The 23,734-nt window shown below is 34.4% G+C and overlaps 2 protein-coding genes across 2 annotated transcripts; both read right to left on the bottom strand.

Annotated features, from left to right (window-relative positions):
- Nucleotides 1-3,631: 3,631 nt before the first annotated feature.
- LOC109000660 (lysosomal Pro-X carboxypeptidase-like) lies at nucleotides 3,632-6,540 on the bottom strand. The gene is made up of 9 exons (XM_018977613.2): nucleotides 5,994-6,540; nucleotides 5,673-5,862; nucleotides 5,422-5,555; nucleotides 5,229-5,341; nucleotides 4,797-5,043; nucleotides 4,488-4,640; nucleotides 4,311-4,390; nucleotides 4,117-4,166; nucleotides 3,632-3,894 (listed from the first exon to the last, which is right to left on the bottom strand). The coding sequence occupies exons 1-9, from the start codon at nucleotides 6,405-6,407 to the stop codon at nucleotides 3,752-3,754; spliced, it is 1,524 nt and encodes a 507-aa protein (XP_018833158.1). The 5' UTR covers nucleotides 6,408-6,540; the 3' UTR covers nucleotides 3,632-3,751.
- A 4,271-nt stretch (nucleotides 6,541-10,811) lies between these two features.
- LOC118344576 lies at nucleotides 10,812-11,396 on the bottom strand. Its single transcript, XM_035685607.1, has one exon. It carries the CDS (start codon nucleotides 11,394-11,396, stop codon nucleotides 10,812-10,814), a length of 585 nt encoding a protein of 194 aa, XP_035541500.1.
- Nucleotides 11,397-23,734: the final 12,338 nt, after the last annotated feature.

Genomic DNA, 23,734 nt, shown 5'->3' on the forward strand with positions numbered 1-23,734 from the left:
TTGTGACAGATTATTTGCATAGTTGGCCACCTGTAATGTTACTACTAGTGACAAATTATTTGCATATTTGCATAGTGGGTACTGGACCCTCTCGCAATCCTTGTCACCAAAGGATATGGAGATCACTTTCTGGTTCTTTGCTTGCTTTGGTGGCCTCTTTGTGCGAATACTTCTTTGTGTATGGCCCTTCTAACATGTGCCTTTCTGTTGGAAGAAGTGGGGCCACTTTCGGCGAATCCTCCTACTATTATCTCGATCTTTCCCCAGGGTGCGTTGTTCCTATTAGGGCTTTGGCGAGGAGCATCCTCAGGATTTCCCTGTATCTTCCTGCTTTGTTTTGGCCTTTCATTTCTATGCGGTCTTCGAGTTTATACTGACCTTTGGTTTGAAAATTGTCCTCTTGGCGTTGAATGCTGCGTGACTAACAACTCTAGCCCCCCATGCTCCGTCATTGTATCTATCTTCTTTTTTAAGGAGTAGCAATCTTCTGTCTTATGCCCTTTCACTTGGTAGTAGGTGCAGAAGCGACAGTTTCTTTTGTTTCAATCGCCATCACCTCGTGCATGCCCCTCGCTACCTATTTGCACATTCATATTCGTGTGTGTTGTCCTAGAATTCAGATATCTTGAAGACGTGCCCCCATCTCGTCTTTATCGTATTGGATTTTTCTTGCATTATCCTGAACTTTCCCGCCTCTTGCTTTTTTAGAGCTACCTTCTGCTTGTTAGAGCTCTAACTTGGATCTCCTTGGGGTGGTTAAGGCTCTGAGTGTATCTTCGCAATGACGAAGTCATTTGCCCTATCCATGAAATCCCGCAGCATTGTCGGAGTCTCTTGCCAATTCCACCATGAATGGGTTTCAAGGCTCAATGTCTCCTAGAAGCACTGCCAGCGTAATCTTCTCGTCTTGATCATCTGTTGTCATATACTCCTTGTTCAATCTGGTGAGATATGCTTTCAAACTTTCATCCTCCTGCTATTTGATAGTCAGAAGGTATGCTGCTGGTCGCTTCCTTCTCCAGGTGGCCATGACTTGTGTTAAGAACTGCCTACAAAACTCCTCGAAACTCTCCATGGAACCTGGCCTCAAAGCTCCAAACCATCTTCTAGCTACTCCTTTTAGAATCAAGGGGAAGGTCCGACATGCGATTTCTTCGAGAAAGCCATGGAGACTCATGTGTGCCTTGAATGCCTCCAAGTGTTCGATAGGATCCTTAGATCCATTGTATAGTTTGATATGTGGCACTTTGAACTTGGGCGGGAGTGGCACCATCATTATCTCGATACTATAGGGCATGTCAGTACTGTTCAGTAGGTGGTCAATAGATGAAGATGCGCCTATTTTCTTGGCCATCTTCTCATACTTGTCCATGAGGTTGCATAGATCTTAATGCATTTTCCTCTTCTCCTTGTTATTGAAGTTCAACTTGCCCGCATTCTGCCTAAGGGCTTCATTTTTGTACTGGAGGTTTTCTATTTCTAGAATCATCCTCCTCAACCTTTCCTCCATCTTTGCAAATCTTCCCTGCTCAAACCCACACCTGCTCTAACACAGTGTCATCTCCTCTAGCTACTCCCTTCACCCCCTCTCCAAAACTCTTTCAAACCCTAGCCTCCTCCTTTCTTGCCCACCATTTTGTTGTTTGCTTGATCGCGAATTGCTTTAGAGCGTTGTTGTAGGAACACGAAAGATACATTGAAATGAAAGTTCCCATAGACATGCCAATTGTTATGGACGTATTTCGTACTCTTGCAGATGGATTTGACAACCTGTCTCAAGAAAATAAGAGGGGCTTAGTGTAGTGGGGGGACACCTCATATGCCTAAGTTAGAATAGAGAGCTTCTATTTTCAAATTGTTCAAAAGTTCCCTATGGCGTGTAGCTTGACCTTTATTTATAGAGAAAACCTTCTGACTGGTTGGGCTTACAACCCACTAAAAACAGCCTGCAAATAGTGTTCTACCACGTACGCTTCTCAAGTTAGTGATGGTGTGACCGCACTTCACCCGATTATTTGAACATCCATGCCTGGCATTTGAATTTCCAGGTTCCCTTTCGCAATGGTGTGACCCCCAACTCATTGCAGGGGACCGCTCTCGCTATGGTGGCAGTGAATTGCACAACCCACTCTCACAACCGTGGCAAGGGGACGAACAACCCCCCTCTAGCGACAGATTTAGAAACCCTAGCGACAAATTCACTGAATGGTTCCATTTTTCTTGTTTCTGAGAATTCTTCTTCGATTCTCTCTTCACATCGTTCACTACTTCAGGCTAGAACATTTTCCAGTCTCTTTGATTATGCAATTGCTTTTCTCTTCAGAATTTTGACTGGGAGTTATTTTCATATGAAGAAATAAGCTGATTTTACATACTCGTTGACAATAGTTGACTTTGTGGATTAATATTTGGAAGGTTGTACTACTTTTTTGTGAGCTTTTACTAGGGTCTTAACATTTTGAAGGTCGGGTTCTACAGTGAGGATTGGTATGGTAGAATGGATTTGTTGCAGGTATTTTGCCCTGATCTTTGCCACGATATTGTGTAATGGAGGACAAAGTTCAGGGTCCAATAGAATCGAGTAGTAATAGAAGGCATTTAAATGAGTGTGTATGGTGTTCAATACACCGTCCTGGGACCCGTTGTTTCTTATCATGCAAAGTTTTGCATTGAACTTGTGCTCTCTCGAGAATTTGTTTGGGTAACTAGAAAGTAACGTTGATGCAAATGGAGAAAGAGACAATTTCTTACATGTGGTTGAGAAGCAAGGAATGGATTCAATGCAAGGTGCAGAGCAATCGATATCCTCTGAAAGTGATTTCGCAGGTTGTAACCAGGGAGAGACACAAAATCTCTTACATGTAGCGAGTAATGATTTTTCGACGGGAATAGGTTGAAATCTATCGGACAGAGATGGTGGCAGTTGAACTTCCAAAGCTCTTGGGTGGCAGTGCAAACTGATGAAAGAGATGACTGACCCCTCGCAACGAGCAGTGATTTTCGATTCCGACGGCAGAGATGCAGGGTCTCAGTGAGATGAGTTTCGAAAGGCAGGGGTTGTATGATTCGGAAGACAGGGGCTGTGTGAACTAGCTTTCTGATCGTGTGTGGCTGCACGTATATCATTTTTTGTATGATTTCTGACGTGGCTGATGATGATAAGAGAGATGATTATCTCTAATAAACGGCCCGACCTCTCAGAAGCGGCTCTCTTATTTATAAAGTGTGCCTGATTGAAATGACCTGTTTTAAGGCTTGACATTTTCTAATTATTGCTGGATCGCGGATTACTAAGGCTTCAAGTCCGGTACCCCACTGGGAGTAATATGCGGAGTGAATATCACGGGCAGGTATCACGCTACCTGCCCATTGTGCTAATGAATCGCCATTAATGATGTACGATCCGAATTCCATGTTAGTGTTTTTTGGCTGTTGGGTCTCTAGATTGCTGAGTAGGCTCTTTGGTTTTGGGTTCTTGGGCCCTTGAGACGTGGGGTCCGGCCCGTTTCCTTTAAGGGAATATTTCACCTAACATTGAGGATATAATGGATAAAAAATCTTCGAGACATTTCTCGAGAATAATTTATGAATAGAATGGCTTCTGAAAATTAGAAAAAAAAATAAATTGGAGTTTAGTATATATATTCTTTATTTAATTCCCTAATTATATCATGATCCAATAGTACGTACGTAGACATTAATAAAATACGCATGCATACATGAAGGCATGCATTAATTAATTAATTTATAATTAATTGTTGACTGAAAGCGAGAGATCAAAGTAGTACTGGGTGATCCATCCTTTGATGATCTGCACCTCCACCTCTCGCTGCCTGACCAACCACTCCGGATCAGTACTTTGGTTTGCACGAAGAATATCCAAGCAATGAGATCCTGCAAATTATACTTAAAAGATCAAAATTTGTCAACCAATTCATGATCATCACTATATTATATATATATATATATATATATATACACATTAAATTAATGGCATCGGTCGGCTAGTACTGAGAATTAGTACTCCGATATCGATGTCTATTTGATCAGTTTTATAATGCTCTCAGCTTGAAATTTATAATGAGTAGTTGACCAGCAGGCCGACTACATACGTACCGTTAACTGTATGGACGGCAACGATACTCTCTGATATGTTTACAAGCACCCTGCGCGCAGGAATCAGATCAAATATATTGTTAGAGTACTGCTTGCAGGCCAGGTAGAGTAAAATTAAAGATTTTTCTCTCTTATTTTTTTCAAATTTCTAGGTAATTCATGATTATCATCATCAGATTAATATGATTAATTACCCTCCGCTACTATAAGGATCTCTGAGACCATTGGAGAATATGATGTTGCTTCCAAACTTGTGGAGAACCAATTTTATATCCTGCAATAATTAATTTTCCATTCAAAAACACAGAATATTTTATCTAATTAATACTCCTAATGAAACTGTAAAAATTAAGTAAATATATATAACATACATGGCCTCCATAGTAAGTAGTGACCCAATGTGGCCGAGGAGGTACACCATATAAGCTTCTGCACTCCTCAATGAAGCTGCTTAGGTTAAAAGGTGACGGCTGGAACATTGTATTATTGGTAATTCCAATGGGTATCACCATCTCAGTGCACGTCTAAATGCAAAGACAATTCAAGCTGTCATTTTCGCAAAATATGTATAGAGACTAAAATCAACTAATATCAATTACAATATTATCAGCTAATTTCATGTAGGGGACCGGGTGCATGGAAGTTTTCAATTTTACATACAGTAAATTAATACCACTTACCTGCCATCTCCAACCTACAGTTGTTTCAGATATTTGTTGGGGTGCATTAACATAACATCCTCTATTTCCATAATAAGCAACAACACCTGCAAATACTTTGTCAAGAATATCTGTTTTAGGAGGAACTGATCCATCTATGCCACCGCAGACAATGGTAACCGGATAACGTGGGGGACTATTATATTGAGCTGCAGAGGCATACATCAACTTCAAATAGCTCTTGAGCTCATTAACTGATTTTAGGGGTCTGGAAAAAGGAAATAAAAAGAGTCAATATCTCAATTAATATTAGCACTGATATTAATATACTATTTTTTTTACTTCAAATTTTTTCTTCATGAGTAATGCTACTCATCATTTCAATTTTTATTATTCTCTCATATACTATTAATTGATGGTAAAAGTACTTTAATGTCTGAAGTCTTTACGTACTTGCAAGTCTTGAATGTCTTGCTAAGGACAGAAAGACCATCGGGCTTAGATCCAATTTCATCGATTATAGACCACGAATTTTTTATAGTTTGGTAGCAAGTCTCACTAGCTTCCTGCACATGCAATGTCCCGATCGAGTTAGGTAAAATAAGAGATCAAAAATAAATAATACATGTATAATTCAGATGGTTACCCTAAAATCCTTGGTGACAATAGAGTAATATCCATCTTGTGGGGTTATGTCATCGAAGTAAAGGATTGGAGCTGATGAGGCCAAGGCGCCAATGGCAACGTGAGGATACTTTAGCCGAAACCATGAAGCTAGCACTGGTCGATCAGCAAAATGATCAAAAAGGTACGTTAAAAGAATTCCAATCTATCAAAATTCAGTTCATACTCATTATCAAAAGGAAATTAATTAAGCAATTCGTCATGACGGCCTACTTCCTCCATATGATCCTCCAATTACAATTACTGGAGAGTTTTGTGCTTGTAGTTTTTCCTTTAAATAGATGATGATTTCTGCATAATCTGCTATAGCTTGGGCTGAGTTGAAGTACCCGAGAGTGCTTGCATTTCCAAGTGCTACTTTTCTGCTTGACCCCAACGGTATCGACTCCCCATAATATCGGTGCTAATTAATGAAAAATAATAATGATTTCTGAGTAACTAATTATTTAAATGTGTGTATGCATATATATATATATATATATATATATATATATATGTTCAAGTGCCACGGCCTTGAAATAGAATTATACGTACCTCTATGTATACTAAGAGAGCCTTAAACTCCGCGGCGTTATCAGTGAGAAATCCGATGTTTCTCAGATCGCCATCCAACGGTGCTTCTGCGCCAAGATAAGCTAAAATTGGTGCGCTACGATTTGCACCATCCCAATACTTGGAATTGATCACATATCTTTGCTGAAAAGTGGAGTAGCTTTCAGGCATATAGTTGAAGTGATCAAGTGTTTGATTATAGTAAAATGTTTCGAAGTCATCCGAAACATTTGCAGAGAATACTGTTTCAGGATCTTGCAGAATTCCTCCAAGTGGACTCAGTCTAGGAATATCGAATAGCGTTGTTGCAGTTGTAGTAGTACTGAGTACGGAGGTTGAGATAATAAGAAAGAAGATCAAAGGAAGCCATTGCAATGAGGATATTGGAGATTTCATGATATCTTTTGATACAAGTGTCTGTCTCAACGACCGCACGCTAAGAGAATATATATATAATTGATAATCCGGGCACTTTAATTCCCCATATACACTCAAGAAATTAAAGTCCCTGCAGAATGGCTTTTTGACTCGGTATTATGCAATAAAACATCACCACCAACAACTTGATGGTGCTTATTATAATTGCTTTTCTGAATATAGAGGGACATGGCCCACAAGCAAGGGCTTTGGTCCTTATTTGTTGTCACGCGTAAGAGCATTTCCATCCGGATTTGCATATCTCCTCTATCTTTATAATTTAGGAAAAATTTTAGTATTTTAAACAAAAATCCCTCCCTATCCCAATCTCCATTTTACAGTAAGGTTTATGGTTTGTATAGAAATTCGCCATATTTAGAGAACGACTGTATATCCCCATTGTCCCAAATCCCGTTCGGTTTCCCCTTCTTCCTGTGTCTTCTTCTCTCTCGGTTGGCCCCTCCCTCACAATGTAGCACGAACGATCGTCTTCAATCTATCGACAATTTTTGTAAGTGAAATTTGATTTTTTCAAAATCATGGGTTTCTCTCTTCCAGATTTTTCTTCTATTTTTTTCCTATATCTCTCGTTCTCTGTTTCTCTTTTCCCATTTTTCTTCCTCTCGACACCATGATCAAGGTAGAATAGAAGATTGTTTGCCTACAACTCGAGCATCTGCGTCGGTGATCTCTTCGCTGTTTGGCTGCTGAGAAAGTTAGATGTTGTGTTGGGTATTTTTTTTTTTTTTTAGTTTGTCACTCTCGTTTACAATTTTTATTTTGGGCTTTGTTTTAAGGAAACTGCTTCGCATGTTTTTTGCGTGCTGAGCTTTGTTTGTGCATGTTTATGGTTGTGTTGACTGTTTGGCTGTCAAGAAATTGATGATGCTTTACACAGATTTTTTTTTTTTTTTTTTTTAAGTTTGTTTCTCTCCAACCATTTTTCTTGATCGATCCATTCATTAAGGCTTGTGATTGTGGCTTTTTAAGGATTTGTTGCGTTGGAAATCTGGTTTTGGCTGTATATGTTTTTGACTGTGTTGGCTGTTTGGCTATTGAGAAAATGATGCTTTCACACGGATTTTTTTTATTTTTAAGTTTCTTTCACCCATTGTTGTCTAACCGTTTTTCTTGATCGAGTAATTCATTGAGGCGATTGTGGCTTATGATGATGTCCTGCGTTGGGTTTTTTCTTGTGTTGACTGTTTGGCTATCGAGAAAGTGATGACGTTTTCACACAGATTTTTTTTTTTTTTAGTTTGTTTCTCTCATTGTTGTTCAACCGTTTTTCTTGATTGATTCATTCATTGAGGCTTGCGATTGTGGCCTTTTGAGGATTTGGTGCGTTGGAAATCTGGTTTTGAGGAGAATTTGGTAGAGTTTGTGGTTATGGAATGGGAGAATCATTGTTTGTGGTTATCCATTCATTAAGTATGTATATATGTTTTTAGCTGTGTTGGGTGAATTTATTACATATCTGAATTGCTTTTTTGATATAAAAAAAATGCATAGTTAATTCATTAAACCAATTCACTTTCATTGCTCTTTCCATGGGTAATTGGTTCTGTGTTGTTGGATCTTTTGCAATGTTTCGTATCTCTCGGGGGAGGGGGCTGTTATTAGGCTATGATGATGGTGCTATAGTGCGGGTTAATTCACAAGTGTTAATGGGGGCCCATCGATGTGACGGGGTAATCCTCACCCGGATGACCATATTGCTTTTTGTGGTACTTTCTATGAAAGGCAATCGGGGTTCGGGTGGAGTTTTATAGCCATTCGATGTGAATGACTCCTTACTTACGCATGTTGTCAATATTTCCACCATTATGAACCCCATTTATTTATACATTCGATATAAATGCACTGGACGAGAATGCTCTTATTTAGCATTATTGTGATTTGCATGCTGTTTGGTTGTTTTGTATGAATATGTGAATTTGTCAATTTTACTACATTGTTTTTTGCTATGTCTTTGCTTTGTGTTATGCTGTGATAGAGAAGTAATGTGTAAATTAAACCTTCTCAGCTGTGATGATGACAAAGCCTAGTGGGGATATAGGAAATTTATGGTCATTTCCTCAATGGCTAGGTAACTCGAACGATCAACAAAAAGTGACAACTGGTTGTTGCAGCCATGAGAGGGTGACCAAATTTCTTAGATGTCACCATTCGGTTCCTGAGCTAGCAATCGAAAAACCCCAAACTTCATAGTTACGTGTCTAACATTTTAATGCATTTTTAGACATGGATTTACAAGACCCTGGACATATGTATTTTACCAACCTCCTAAGTGAAGATTCTCAACTAGACCCCACTTACAGTGGACAAATTGGACACTCTCTTATGACTGTTGATGACTCTGCATCCCTACCCCATAACGATCCTATTGGCGTTAGGAAATCAGTCAGGGGTGCGAACTTCACCCTCGAAGAAGACAAATTACTTGTCTCCGCATGGCTTAATTGTAGCCTTGATGTCGTCCAGGGAACATGCCAAAAACACTCCTAACTTTGGAAAATTTTTTTTGAATACTTCCAGCAATTTAAAGAAACCACAAATGACTGGACCATAAAATCTTTAATACATCGATGGTCGGTTATTCAAAAGGCGACAAACAAATTTTGTTCGAAACTAGCTCAGGTTGAAGAGTTGAATCAAAGTGGCATGACCGAGTAAGACAATATAGACTATCAATACTCTTACTTGTTTTACGAATAATTAATTTTTTTATAAATTGGTTTAATATAAAGTTTTTTTGTTTACATGCAAGTTTAACAAGACCAAGATTATGTACAAATAGCTAGGGAAATGCTCATTCAAGTTCGAGCATTGTTGGCACTTGTTGAAGGACCAACCTAAATGGATTTGACATTCCACAAAGGAGGATCCAAAGCGAAGGAAGACGATGTCCCTGTCCTTGACCTCGACTCGATGTTCGAGTGCTACAGTGGATTCAGTTTTTGATCTCGAGGTGGATAATGTGATAGATAATGACGTGATTGAATTGGACCGACCAATGTGAAGGAAAGCTTAAAAAGGAAAATGAAAGGCCCAAGACACGTCAGCACAGGAGATTGTTGTGCTCAGCAAACTGAAGTATACGCTTTTGGAGGAGTCACGTGCTCAGGTAAAAGAGTAGTTTCGTCTTAAGGCCGAAAAAATGGAGTATGACAAGGTAAAAAAGCTAAATAAAATCCGTCAAGAGGACGAAAGACTGAAGTTGGAGGCGGAGAAACTAGAGCTCACCAAGAAGTAAGCGGATCAACGCATTATGATGATGGACGTGAGTGCCATGCTAGGACTGCAACGATTATATTTCTAGGAACTGCTGAGGGAAATCATGGTGAGATGCAATGCTGCAGCACATTTGGATTGATTAACTTTTCTATAAATAGTTTATTTCTTTATTTTCTGTTTCAAACAATGATGGATCACAATATTATTGATATTAAGACAATTTAATTTTTATTTGAATTGTGTAAATTGATATTTTGAAACAAGGAAATTGACCATTACAATTTCAAAAACTATTACAGATTACCTCAAATATAATCACTACTAACATGAAGGAAATACGAATGAAAATTTAATTAACTCGAATATATTTTGTACTAATATGAAGGAAATACAAATTGAAATTTGATTAACTCAAATAGTGTCACTATAACATGAAGGAAATGCCAATCAATTATGCGACTTGCCTACTGTTGGGAACATAATAGCCATTGATGTTCAATTAGTTCTTCTTGGAGCTGATGATGTGTTGAGCTGTCTCTAATATGATGATGACGCTGGATGAAGTCCATAAGCTCAGTTGTATGATTGCGCGACAGTTCTGAGACTTTATCATCAAGTTGATTATACTCAATGTTCGGACCCTCACTATCATCACGCTCGTATTCAATGATCATATTATGTAGAATAACGCATGCCTTCATTATATTTGTTAGTTTCTTAATTTTGAACATTTGAGAAGGTCTACGAATGATTGCAAATCATTGTTGAAATACCCTAAATGCACGCTCAACATCTTTTTTTTTTTGCGGATTCTTGTACTTTTGCAAAGATTTTCTTCTTATTCCCTTGTGGTGATGAAATTGTCTTCATAAAAGTTCGTCACTGGGGATAAATACCATTTGCAAGGTAATACCCCATCTGGTAGTGGTTGTCAATGATTGTGTAATTGACTGGAGGAGCATGCCTTTGGGCAAGTTCCATGAAAATAAAATATCTCTATAGCACATTAATGTCGTTATGTGAACCTGACATACCAAAAAATACATGTCATATCTAGAGATTATATGAAACAACTACTTCTAAAATAATAGTTGGTTCACGAATGTGGCCGGAGTACATACATTTCCAGGCTGCAGGATAATTTTTTCACTTCCAATGCACACAGTCAATGCTTCCCAGCATTCCTGAGAATCCCCGTTGTTCACCAACCGCAAGCAATCGAGTAATATCATTGGCATTTGGAGACCGTAAATATTCATATGAAAAAACACTTACTATTATCTCAGAAAATTTTTTAAGGCTCTCCATCGCGGTGCTTTCATCAATACGTATGTATTCATCCATAAAATCTCCAGTAACCCCATACGCCAGCATTCTAAGTGTTATGATTATCTTTTGCATAGAAGATAAACTGAGTCTTTCGGCATTATCTCTTCTCTGGATGAAGTACGGCTCGTAAGACTCTACCTTATTTAGAATACGGAGAAATAAGAGATGGTTCATCTGAAATCTCATTCGAAATATATTTGAGGGATATATTGGATTTTCTGCGAAATAATCGCAAAATTGGTGCTCATGTCCTTGAATACGATCACGCCTAATAAACTTACGGCATTGGCGATTGCCATGATGCCTCGATGACTGTCTATTGACCTCGTCATTAAGAACAACATCTAACTCATATTCAGAGGATAAATATGTGAGCAATTTGCAAAAGAAGGTACAAGCCATTTGATGAAGGGAGTGAGAGATCATGGGAGACTGTTGAATTTTGGTTCTTTAGATCAAATGTGACTTGAGATAGTGAGAATGTGAATGAAAGTAGAATGCGTATTTATAGAGGAAAAAGTTACCGTTACATATAGGACAAAAAATATTACCGTTTGAGACTGAACAAAAAAAGTTACTGTTGAAGAAAAGACAAAGAATGTTACTGTTGGAGGTAGGAGTTCAAAATGTTACCGTTGGAGAAAATCTTCAAAATCTTATCGTTAGAGAAAGGGGAAAAATGTTACTGTTACAGAAATGAAAATTTATTTTTATCACAAATATGTGGTTAGGTATTACTATTAGAAAAACTGATAAAGAGTATATATTAAAAAATACCATCACGTTAGAAAATACATATATTAAAAAAAATTACTATTTTTATAATACGAATTTCGGTTTGACAAATAATACTGTATTCGGTAGTCAAAATCGTATAAGTATTTAGTAAAATGTGATATTTGAAAAGAAGATAGACAAAAGTGTTAATAGTTAATATTGTAAATGAAAGTGAGAGGAAAGAATAATAAAGAAAGAATAGGGAAATCTTATTTAATAGAATAGAGATAGGGATGAGGAATGAGATGTAGAAGGTTTTTAAAAGATCAATAACATTTAGAAAAAACTTTTAAGGAATGTGATTTTTAGTTAAATTATAGTCAATTTTATAAGGAACTCAATGAGAATTGTAAGACCCAGCATTGCTAGACCCATGCACGCGGTTCACGTTTTCAGAAATCATTTCACGGGTTCACGCCACGCATCGCACGGTTCACGTTTTTCGTTTCCATTTTTGTGCATGTTTTTCTTCCCTTTTATTTAGGTTTGATCCACTTTCTATTTTGATCTATATATATATATGAAGCAACTACAACCCTAGACTAAGTGCCGCTCGGTTCCCTCTTCACAGAAGACCACGGTTTCTCTGCAAAACACCAAACTGAAGCCTCGGTCTGCAACAATAGATGGCCACCTGCAGAGCCACTTCCGTGCAGCAACTCCACCACACCAAGCGAAACCACGCCGGTATCTAGGTCGTTCGGAGTCCATCACCCCAACCGCACGCCACCTCAGTCTCACGGTGCTGCCATCCAACTCACGTAGCCCCGGTTTCAAGCTCCGAAACACTCTGTTTTTGTTGTCAAAAAACAGAGCATTGTCTAAGCCGCGGTGATCACCCTCCATTGTGCACTCCTCCGTGCTGCGCCTCCACAGAAACCACCGGCGAGGTCATTCCTCCACCCAGGTCCGCCTCACGCTGCCTCATCCCACGCTAGGAGCCACTCCACGCCGCCGTGTATATCCCCACCCTCCGTAAGTGCTTCCGCCGCACTGTGTGAAGTGAGTTTTCTGTTTCTCGTGTACTTACATATATATATATATGCATGAATGTATACGAAAATTTATTTGTTTTCTTCTGGTGTAAATATATATATATATATATTTGTACATATATATATACGGATTTTCTGGTGTAAATATATGTAGATATATATATATATATACGGATGTATATGTAAAATCATATTAAATTAATAGTAGGAAATAATAACGTTTTGTTTTATTTTATTTTATTTTATTTTCTGTTCTCTTAGTGCGCCTCCAAAGTAGTGTTGGGGTGTTAGCTTAATTAAGTTAGGTTATGTAATTCGGATTTGAAATCATGAGTATGATACGTGGATTGTAAAGTGTGTTTTATTTAGGCGTAGATGCATGAATTTATTATAGTTATGTTACTTTGTATTGTAAAATTATAGAATAAAATAAAATGTTTAGTCGAAGTCGGATATTGATGAGTTTAGAAAGTGATGCTGGTATGTTGAGAATAATGAGAATTTTGAGTTTGAGGAATTAAAAATGGACTATTTTAGAAGCGGTAGGCTTGAATATCAAAATACGAGATTAATTGGAGACTTATGGAAATTTACGTGATTATCTTGTAGGTGACGAATAAATTTTCTTAGTTCGGCATTTCTGAGGAAATATTTCGAAAAGCTAAGAAGTCCAGGTAAGCGGGGTTCCTATGCTAGGTTTTATACGAACTATCGAGACTGAGGTTGACTTCTTGAAAACTTTACATATTTTGTGATGAAATGAAAACTTGAGAAAAATTCAACCTCGGTCGTTTATTTGCATCACTCATGAAATCTGAACGAAAAGGAGAAAATATTTTCTGACATGCATTGTGTAGACATGAGCAATATTTGACATGTTTCTGAAATATACAGAAGAGCGAATATGATATCAATGAAATTTTTATGCATGTGATATGAAATGATATGGATCTGTTTTTGATCAAATAGAAATGATATGAATATGTTTCGCACGTGTTTTGATATGATATGGATATGATAAAACTTTGGCATACTTATCTGTTCTGAATATGGTTCTGATATGATGATACTGTTCACGTGATATGGTTGGTACCACCATGATATGATATGAGTGCACCCACTTTGGAAACAAAGTGGTCTTTTTACGTGTTCTTTCCTGTGTGCACACTCGGGGCTCCGAGATTGAAAAAGGGGAAGTTCACTACATGATACTGCCTGGTTTGGCCACCGGGGATAGCACAACCCTACCACGGGGGTTAAACATGGTATATGATATGACATGATAAGATTGAGATGTTCAGTTATGTTATGCCAAAGCGTTTTTGAATATGAAATAGATCCTCAAATATGAATTGTTGACATGAGTATGAAATGTTTGAAAAGTCGCTCTGATTTTCTGATAACACGTTTTCTGAGATCTGCATATAAAAATAAAATGTTTTATTTCGGCATATTGAACTTTCTGAAAAGGCTCATGTTTACATGCTAGTATATGTTCTCTGCTTACTGAGTTGTTGATAACTCACCCCCCTTATCTTCATATATTTTCAGATGATATTGATTTCCCAGCTGGGGGTCGGGAATAGAATTGAAGCTGGCTAGATATGGATGGAAGGATTGGGTACTCTAGAGTACCATTGTTAGTAGATGGATTTAACTTGAGCATTTGAAGTACTTTACGTTGTTTGAACCTATTGATACCTAAAGGTGTATTGTTATATTTTTGAGGTTATTGGGAGATTGTGGACCCCTTTTGGTTTATGTTTTGTAATGATAACTTATGGAGTTTTGTTATGGCTATTTGGAAAAATATGAATTGTGTGCTAAACATGAAGTCCTTGGAGTTTTAAGTGCTGGAAGAGACAGGTTTGTTAGTGACATGAGTTAACTCTCCGGACCCTCGGGTACGGGGCGTTACAAGAATGCTCTAAACCATATATCTTATGGGCATTAACTGCCAGGCTCGCACCAGGAAAATGTTTTCCATAGAAAATATTAGTAATGTTAGATATAGTCATGAATTATATATATACCGTGCACTCTTTTAGAAAAAAAGTGAGGTATATCATTAAAAAATTAATTTTTCATATGGATCCCATATTTACTAACTTTTTTTTAAAATGAGTACAATCTTTACATAATTTATAATTGTATCTAGTATTACTCTTCTTGTTCATACTATGAAAATGGATCATGTTGATGGATTCAGTTCAAAATACATAGGAATATACTTTAAACCCTTCTTCCCTGGAATTGATCTTCATATGGATGGATTGCAGGCCGGTGGATATACACATGAAAATCAAGTTAACTTTTGAAGTCAAAGTCAATAATAATTAAAAACAATATATAGAACATGTCTATTTGGAAACTAGTCAAATATAACCGCATATGAAAAGGCCGGAATCTCGTTTATTTTTATATATAAAATGTTGTCTTGTTCGTTCTAGTCAGGAAAATATGTCCTATCTTAAAAGTCTTGGCGTATTAGTTGTCCGCTTTTATAAACACGTTAATTTGTTTGGACTATTTGGTGTTGAATGATGTTAAGATTCAGACATATTGACTAATTGGAACGTACAAGACAATTCTGTCACTCCTTCTAGAAATTAATGTCTCGTTTATTTTTATATATAAAATGAAATGAAATAAATTAATATAAAAAATAAAAAATTAAATAAAAAATTATTAAAATATATTTTTTAATATTATTTTAATTTTAAAATTTAAAAATAAACTAGACTTAAAATCGAGGTTAATAAAAATAAAAGAGAGGATTTTTTTTTAGATAAAAAAAAAAGGAACCAAATAACCATGCAACTAGCGGTCGATGATCCATATTTGAGGATAAAGCTCATAATTCGTAGGTGATCTTGCGGTTTTAAAAGCTCATGTGAACATCATGTACATAGTCAACAAACACGTACATCACTTGTTTGTACGTGTGACTCATGATGATAATAATACTTTTCATTATTATTATAAATCCAATTTAGTAAATTCTAAAATCTTTACCTCACATGTTATTTTTATAACATAATTAGATCTGGTAAATTTTAAAAATTAAATTTTATTATTTAAATAATATGAATGGTGTGCTTTACACACCAACTTAATAATAAAATAACTTTAAATAATATGTTGGGAGTATCACTATCAAGCTTGGAAATGAATTTTTAATTTTCTTATTTATTGTTAATTAATTCTTACGCGTTTTGCTTAATTCTGCCCTATAAATGAGCAATCAGATGGATGTTTTTTTTTCTTTTTCTTATTTATTTATTTTTTGTCCCAGGATTGTGGAATTATGATTTTTGTTGGAGGGTCAAGCTATATAAGTACACAAAAACATACATGGCATCTGTCTAATATTCTCTCTATGCGCGTAAATGGATATGAGCAATGCTACACAACTTCTCAATCTCTACACACCATATTTTTTTTTAAAATTTTAAATTTTTTAATATTTTTTTTAAATTTTTTTGAGTTTATTTTTTTTAAACTAATTCAATTTTTCTATTAATTATTCATATAATAGTATGGGGTTGTATAGATTTTTTGAATGGATATTATATGAAGAATGAAAAAAAAAAGGAAGACTTTTAGGCTGCATTTGGGTAGCCAACATACCTTAGCATTTTCTAAGTATTTTCGTACTATTGAAAATACTCCACATGCCAAACAACTTAAAATACTCTCAATGAGACCCATAAACCAACTTCAATTTCTACTCATAACTATTCACAAACATTCTATAATATTTATTACTATTATATATAAATAAAAATAAAATCACTATAATATTTATCACTATTATATATAAATAAAAAATAAAATCAATAATATTTATCACTATTATATATAAATTAAAATTAAAATCAATAATAATTATCACTATTAAATATAAATAAAAAATAAAATCACTATAATATTTATCACTATTATATATAAATAAAAATAAAAATCAATAATTTTATCACTATTATATATAAATAAAAAATAAAATCACTACAATATTTATCACTATTAAATATAAATAAAAAATAAAATCACTATAATATTTATCACTATTATATATAAATAAAAAATGAAATCACTATTAAATATAAATAAAAAAGAAAATCACTATAATATTTATCACTATTATATATAAATAAAAAATAAAATCACTATAATATTTATCACTATTATATATAAATAAAAAATGAAATCACTATAATATTTATCACTATTAAATATAAATAAAAAATAAAATCACTATAATATTTATCACTATTAAATATAAATAAAAAATAAAATCACTATAATATTTATCACTATTATATATAAATAAATAAATAAAATCACTATAATATATAAATAAAAAATAACATTACTATAATATTTATCACTGTTATACATATGAAAGTAAAATCATTATAATATTTATCACTATTATTTATAAATTAAAAATAAAATCATTATAATATTTATCATTATTATATATAAAAATAAAATAAAATCACTACAATATTTATTAATATTACAAAATCACTATAATAAAATCACTATAATATTTATTACTAAAAATAAAATCACTATAATATTTATGGGACCCATACATTTTTCAACTACCTATCCAAAAGTCAACAACTCAACATACTTTACACATCCAAACAACTTAAAATACTCTCAATGAGATCCACAAACTCACTCTAATCTCTACTCATAACTATTTACAAACATTCTCAACACTTCTCAAGTATTCTTACTATCCAAGCGTATTAATAAGCCTCCAAATTAGCATAGCTTCATGTGTGTGTGTGTGTGTGTATATATATATATATATATATATATATATATATATATGAAAAATGATACTTGCAGTCTTGAGTGTGCAAGCGCTGTGTATTCGCTTTGAAAAAAGTGAATAAATATGAGACCCATATGAAAAGAAATTAATTTTTTAATAGTGGACCCCACTCTTTTTCAAAGCGACTGCACGACATTTACGCATTTCATGATTGTATATAGCATTGCTCTACATCGATAGAGATGATACCTAGCATTCATATCCGAACTCTAGAGTTTACGGAGGGTAAGAGATAAATAGGTCTCATAACATTTATTAAACGTTTAATGTTGCTTGAGTAAGTCACTCAGACAATTATTAATATTATAGAGTCTACTCCACGTGTCTATCTTTCTTCCACTCTAAACTCTTTGATGCTAAGAACTCTAAGAGCATGGTCCATTTCTTTGCAAAAATAGCAGTCTTCTTGTCAAGAAAGCCTGAGACTTCTGGAACCATATATTTCTTTTGTTCTCATTTCCATATTATATGCACATATATATATATATATATATATATAGTGAGTTTTGATTAATGTCTAGCACTTGGTTTTAATGTTATGGTGAGGTTGGGCATGGGAGCTTCCACCCAGCCATGTATCTACGATCTACCCCTCATTGATAAAGCAAACCTCCAATCAAGGGCTGCGTGTATATGTATTATATATAGAAGAAGATCATGCCATCAAGGTGATCCAATAAACTAAAACAGGCCAAGAAACATAAAAATGCTTATAGCTGTCTATTACCAAGAAAAGACGATATCAAAGCTAAGTCTGTTCATCCGAGATCTGGTTCGGGGACTTAGGTGTACCCGACCTAGAACTCGACTTGGGTTAGCCAGGTTATGACCTAGGCCGGAACCCGGATGGAATTGGGTTTTTGAAAACCAGAAATCTAGGGTCCTTTTTTTTTTTTCTTTTTAATTTATAAAAGCCTATATGTTAAAAACAAAATTTCAAGAAAAAAGTAATGTTGAAAAGCATAATGGTTTTTTTTTTTTTTTTTAAATCTAAAAGCCTATATTGTATTACAAATTTTGTTTTTCAAGAAAAATGTTGTTGAAAAGCATAATTGTTTTTATATATAGGAAAACTAAATTTTATGTAAAAAATAACTGAAGTTAGAAATAACTAATTACCTTTTTAACTAAATGCATGTAAAAAAAGAATTACAATATTCATCATGTAAAGTGCATGCAACACTGTACACACAATACAATTCACTACATATTACATTATTTGATATTTATGCATTACAAAACACAAAATTACAATATATGAATTATAAAATCAGTAGCATAGTCTTCCATCATCAACTTTTATTCTAGTATTCCAACTCAGTGGCTCTTTGTCAGGGTTTAAATCTGAATATATATATAAAGTTATAACCACAAGAAGTTGCCATATTCAACATATTTCCTAAAAGAAATGAGTTAATCTCACACCAACCAAAAAGAAAATGCTACAGCGTATCAATGTTACCAACCTTTTCTATTAATCAAACTCGTTACTGCTTTCAATATAGCTTCTAATTGATGAGCAGGGCAATGAATGCAAAGGCATCATTAACTACGTGTTAAGACAAAAATTGCTGTAAGTATAAAAAACAACACACATAAGATGGTAGTAAACATATAGGACATGGGAAAACTAAATCAGAAATAATACCAAGAAGCTAAAACAGGACAATGAGGACATGGCAGAAATAAGAACACAAACCATCCAAGCTGTCACAACACGCAACAGTAAATAGGCAGCAAGAAGCAAGCATCCAGCTTGAATAAACAGCACGACAACTTGCTAGCTACAACAGCAAATAGGCAGCAAACAGAAGAACAAGAAGCAGCATCTGAGCAGCACACAGTAACACTTTGATTCCTGAAAGTATCACGACAACATATATAATAGGGTCATCCATACTACAATTTGAAATCCTATTTCTACAGATCAAGGCCAAAATGCCATAAAACTTAACTTAAAATGTGATAAATGTAAGTACAGACCTTAGACAACTTCACCATATTCCGCAAAAGATCCCTTAAGACTTTGCTCATCTGTGTCATATGAAAGACTTGAAACTGATAGTTATGAGAAATCTTAAACAGAAATAAATGACTTCACAATTACAACAACAACCGAAATATGATTGCGCCTCCAAATGGTGAATTAGAATTAAGGAAAATATACAAACTTGTGAATTAGAGCTTGGCCATCAGTGAAGAAGTGTTTTTGTGTAATTGGGTTGGATACTCAATGCTTGGTTGAAAATGAAGCTGAATGATATCTAAAAAAAATATTAAAAAACTGATTTAAAATTTAAATAGATAATAAACTAATACAATCAAGATTTCAAGTTTCAAGTAACTTATATATAAAGTTACTTTCAAGGTCCATTGACTATACGTTTTCTTCCTGTAAATTTGAGTAGTTGTGATTACACACTAAGCAGTGTACATTTTGGATTTACACCCTCTCATGGTGATGATTCCCATGGAGGGTGTTGGTTGAAGAAATGTTAAGAGACACAACCGTTTGATAGAGTCAAACGATTATGCCCATCAATGGTTGTGTCCATTGCCAATGAGTGTGTCACTTGCCGTTGTGCCCCTTGTCAACCAGTGCCTTGTAGTCTATAAATAGAAACCATTTGTGCACAATTCATATGTTTGCAATTCCTCCATCAAACACCCTAACTGGATTGTCACCATTTTGAGAGAACATCGATACATTGGTTCTTCATTTTCTAATAGTGGTATCAGTGCAACTTCAGAAACAAGTAATTGGTTTAATAACCACACTTGTGTACCAAATTTTTAACGGAGGCTTTCAAACCCAACATAATAATTTTATTTTATTTTATTTTGTAAGTGCAGTGGGGGAGGATTGAATGTACGGTGGGTGAGCAAAATCTGTGTTCAACACGTTTGGTTCAACTACGTAAAATAGAGAAGCAAACCTTTCAGATTTTTTTTTTCTCTTTCCCGACTGGTCGACAGAGTCCCTCGCTGCCACTGCAGTTTGAGAGTTTCGGTGACACTTCAAGAATTGCACCATCATCGTCCATCGTGCCGAAAAAAGAAAAATGTTGGTGATTTTCTTTTCCAAGTTGGGTTCCAATAGAAATGAGGAAGAAGACAACACTGTTGGTCGAAACGACGTAGTTTCGACTAAAGATCATCAGAATTTGAAATTTTTTTTACCAAGCGACACTATCGTTTAGTTGGCTGAGGAGGAAAAGCGACAAAAATCATGTTGTCATTTTTGTGCATCTATGGATTCTACTGAAGCCACAAACGGCATTGTTTTGGACAAAGCCAAAAATGACACCGTTCCAAGAATTGAGCTGATCTACCGAGCCACTATTTGAGCCGCGCATTGAGTTGTTGACTGCGCCGTTGACTAAGCCAAATACTGATCCGCTGCGCCTAAACCCGATTGAGCTGGTTCGGACCAGTTTTTGTATTTTTGGCCGTTTCGAGTCATTTTTAGTACGATTTTTTCCATTCAAAGCCGTTACATTCTTCATTCTGTTCCAAATCTTAATAGAGAATAATTATCATAAATTTCATGGAAGAAGAAAAACTTCAATAAAAGTTTGTGGGAACACTTAATCGAGTACACATAAACAATTTGTGAGTTTTTGTTGTTAATATTAAATTTTGTTATTTATGACATCGAAGAAAAGTATGGATCCATGAGGATTGAAAAATTAAATAGAATAAATTTTCGAGTCTGGAAAATGCATATAACGTTTCTTCTAATTCACGAAAAGACCTTATATACATTAACAATACCAAAACCATCTAAAAATGTAGAAAATGGCAAGAAAGGAAGTGAAAGCAGCATAAGAACTAGAGATAAAAGGGAAGAACACAATTCATAAGCAAAAGTTTTGATTTTGCATTCCATGAATAATTATATCATTCTTTTTTTTTCGAAAACTATGAAATTTCCAAAAAGATTATGAATGCAGATGAGGCTAAGTATGGATTAAGATTGGATACTTATGTATATTTATTGTTGGATAAGTAGAACCGAACATGCATGAAAGAGAATGATGACATAGACGATCATGTACTCCAAATGAAGTTGATTGTAAAAGAATTATGTGATGCTAGTCATCCTCTTATTGATAAAATGCAAGTTACAACTATACTGAATAGTCTTTCTTCATTTTGTGATCATATTGTTACTTCTTTAACAAATAGTGGAAATGAAATAACAATGACGACACTCCCAGCACTTTTGATACTTGAAGTTGAAGGAGAAATGATGAAATGAGGAACATAGAGAGTGAATCATCCAATTTAATGATGGCTCAAGAAAAAAAATGGTTGAAAAAAAATCAAAATAAACCATTTAATGGGAACTGTTTTAAGTGTGGAAACAAAGGGCATTACCAATCACAATGTACTAATATGAGAAAATAAAACGATAGTAAGAAAACTGTGAGGACAGCTTTAGAAGTAATGCTCATGAAAGCAGCGTCATATTTATGGTGGATTGACTTTGCAGTAACAATACATATATGCAGGAACAAATAGCTATTTGTCAATCTTGAAAATAAGCAAACAAATGAGCACAAAGTGTATATGGGCAACAACACATATTGCAATGTCTTGGGACAAGGTACATGTATATTTAAAGTGAATGGTTCTGTTATTTTACTTTATTATATGTACCTAATATTCATAAGAATTTAATATCAGAGCCTTTACTAAATTTGAAAGGCTACACAGTTGAGTCTAAGTCTAGAACCTTATTATAAGTGTTATGTATCAGTGAAAGGTGTGAGAAATCATTATTTGTATATACTGAATATTGATATTAATAAAGTATCCATTTATGATTATTTGAATTTGTTTACTAATTGTGCATATTTATGACATTTAAGATTAGACCATATAAACATAAATAAGATAATCAGAATGTACAAAAGTAGATTAATATCACAAATAAACTCATGTAATTTTGATATACATGAATCATGCATCAAAGGAAAAATGAATAATAAATCTTTTTCTAAGAGTTGGAAATCCATAGATTTATTTGAAATTATATATTTTGATGTTTGTGGACCTTTCAAAACAAAAATTCATAGGAAAATGAAGTACTTTATTACTTTCACTGATGATTATTTAAGATATGGATATATCTACTTACTCAAAAATAAATATAAGGCAGTTGAAAGATTTAAAGATATAAATCAGAAGTAGAAACTCAGTTGGGTAGGCTTTTTTTAATAATAAAAAAAAGGACGGTACCCCAAGTTTATTAAAAAAACCTCACTTTTGGAAGAGGAATACCGTGAGTAGGCCCATTAAAGGTTTGAATAGTGATAGAGGAGATGAATTTTAAATTTTAAATAATTTATCCAAATTGAATGGCATAATATATGTTTATATTATGCCATATAAGTCTCAACAATGATGGCATAATATATGTTTATATTGTAGAAAGAAGAAATAGAACTCCATTGGAGATGACGACATCAATAATGGTTTATGCGGCATACATATTTAATAAAGTTAAAATTAAAGTGAAACCTCTTACACCTTATGAGATATGGACGAGACATAAATCAGACTTAAGTAAGGCACAAGTGCTCATCCCAATGATACTAAGGGATAAATTGAAAAGTAAGACCTGAGAATGCAGGTTTATTGAGTATGTAGAAAATAAAAGTGACTACATATTTTATTATCCTGATAGAGGATTGATGGAAAATAAAGATGTCGTTTTCTTGAAAAATAAAAATCTTGTTATTCCAATTGATCAAATAGATTTATTAAATGATCTAAAAAATCAACAAATCTCCACAAAATTTGACAATGAAAACCCTAATGTTACTCAGATACAGAATAATAAAAATAAAAAAAAGTTAGATAAAAGTCAATATTCAAGTATTGATATTGGAGACAGTGAGAGTAAAAGAATAAGATGACCATCGGTGTTATTTCAAGATTATTATGCACTGAATACTAGTTTGAAAAATTTAGAAAAAGATCTTAAAAATTTTTATAAGGCAATCAATAGTTTCGATTTAGATAAATGGCTTGAGGCCATGAAAGATGAAATATAATTGATAAATAAAAATTATATTTGGGAGTTAATAGATCTTCTAAAAGATAGGAAA

The sequence above is a fragment of the Juglans regia genome, chromosome 14 (assembly GCF_001411555.2).
Source record: "Juglans regia cultivar Chandler chromosome 14, Walnut 2.0, whole genome shotgun sequence".
Lineage (NCBI taxonomy): Eukaryota > Viridiplantae > Streptophyta > Magnoliopsida > Fagales > Juglandaceae > Juglans > Juglans regia.

Excerpts from the sequence above, each read along its gene's own strand:
- LOC109000660 (XM_018977613.2), bottom strand. The coding sequence starts at position 6,407 with ATGAAATCTCCAATATCCTCATTGCAATGGCTTCCTTTGATCTTCTTT. Across the intron at positions 5,342-5,421 it reads TTGTCACCAAGGATTTTAGG|GAAGCTAGTGAGACTTGCTA; the intron begins GTAACCATCTGA and ends TTGCATGTGCAG. Across the intron at positions 4,391-4,487 it reads CTACTTACTATGGAGGCCAT|GATATAAAATTGGTTCTCCA; the intron begins GTATGTTATATA and ends TAATTATTGCAG.
- LOC118344576 (XM_035685607.1), bottom strand. The coding sequence starts at position 11,396 with ATGGCTTGTACCTTCTTTTGCAAATTGCTCACATATTTATCCTCTGAA.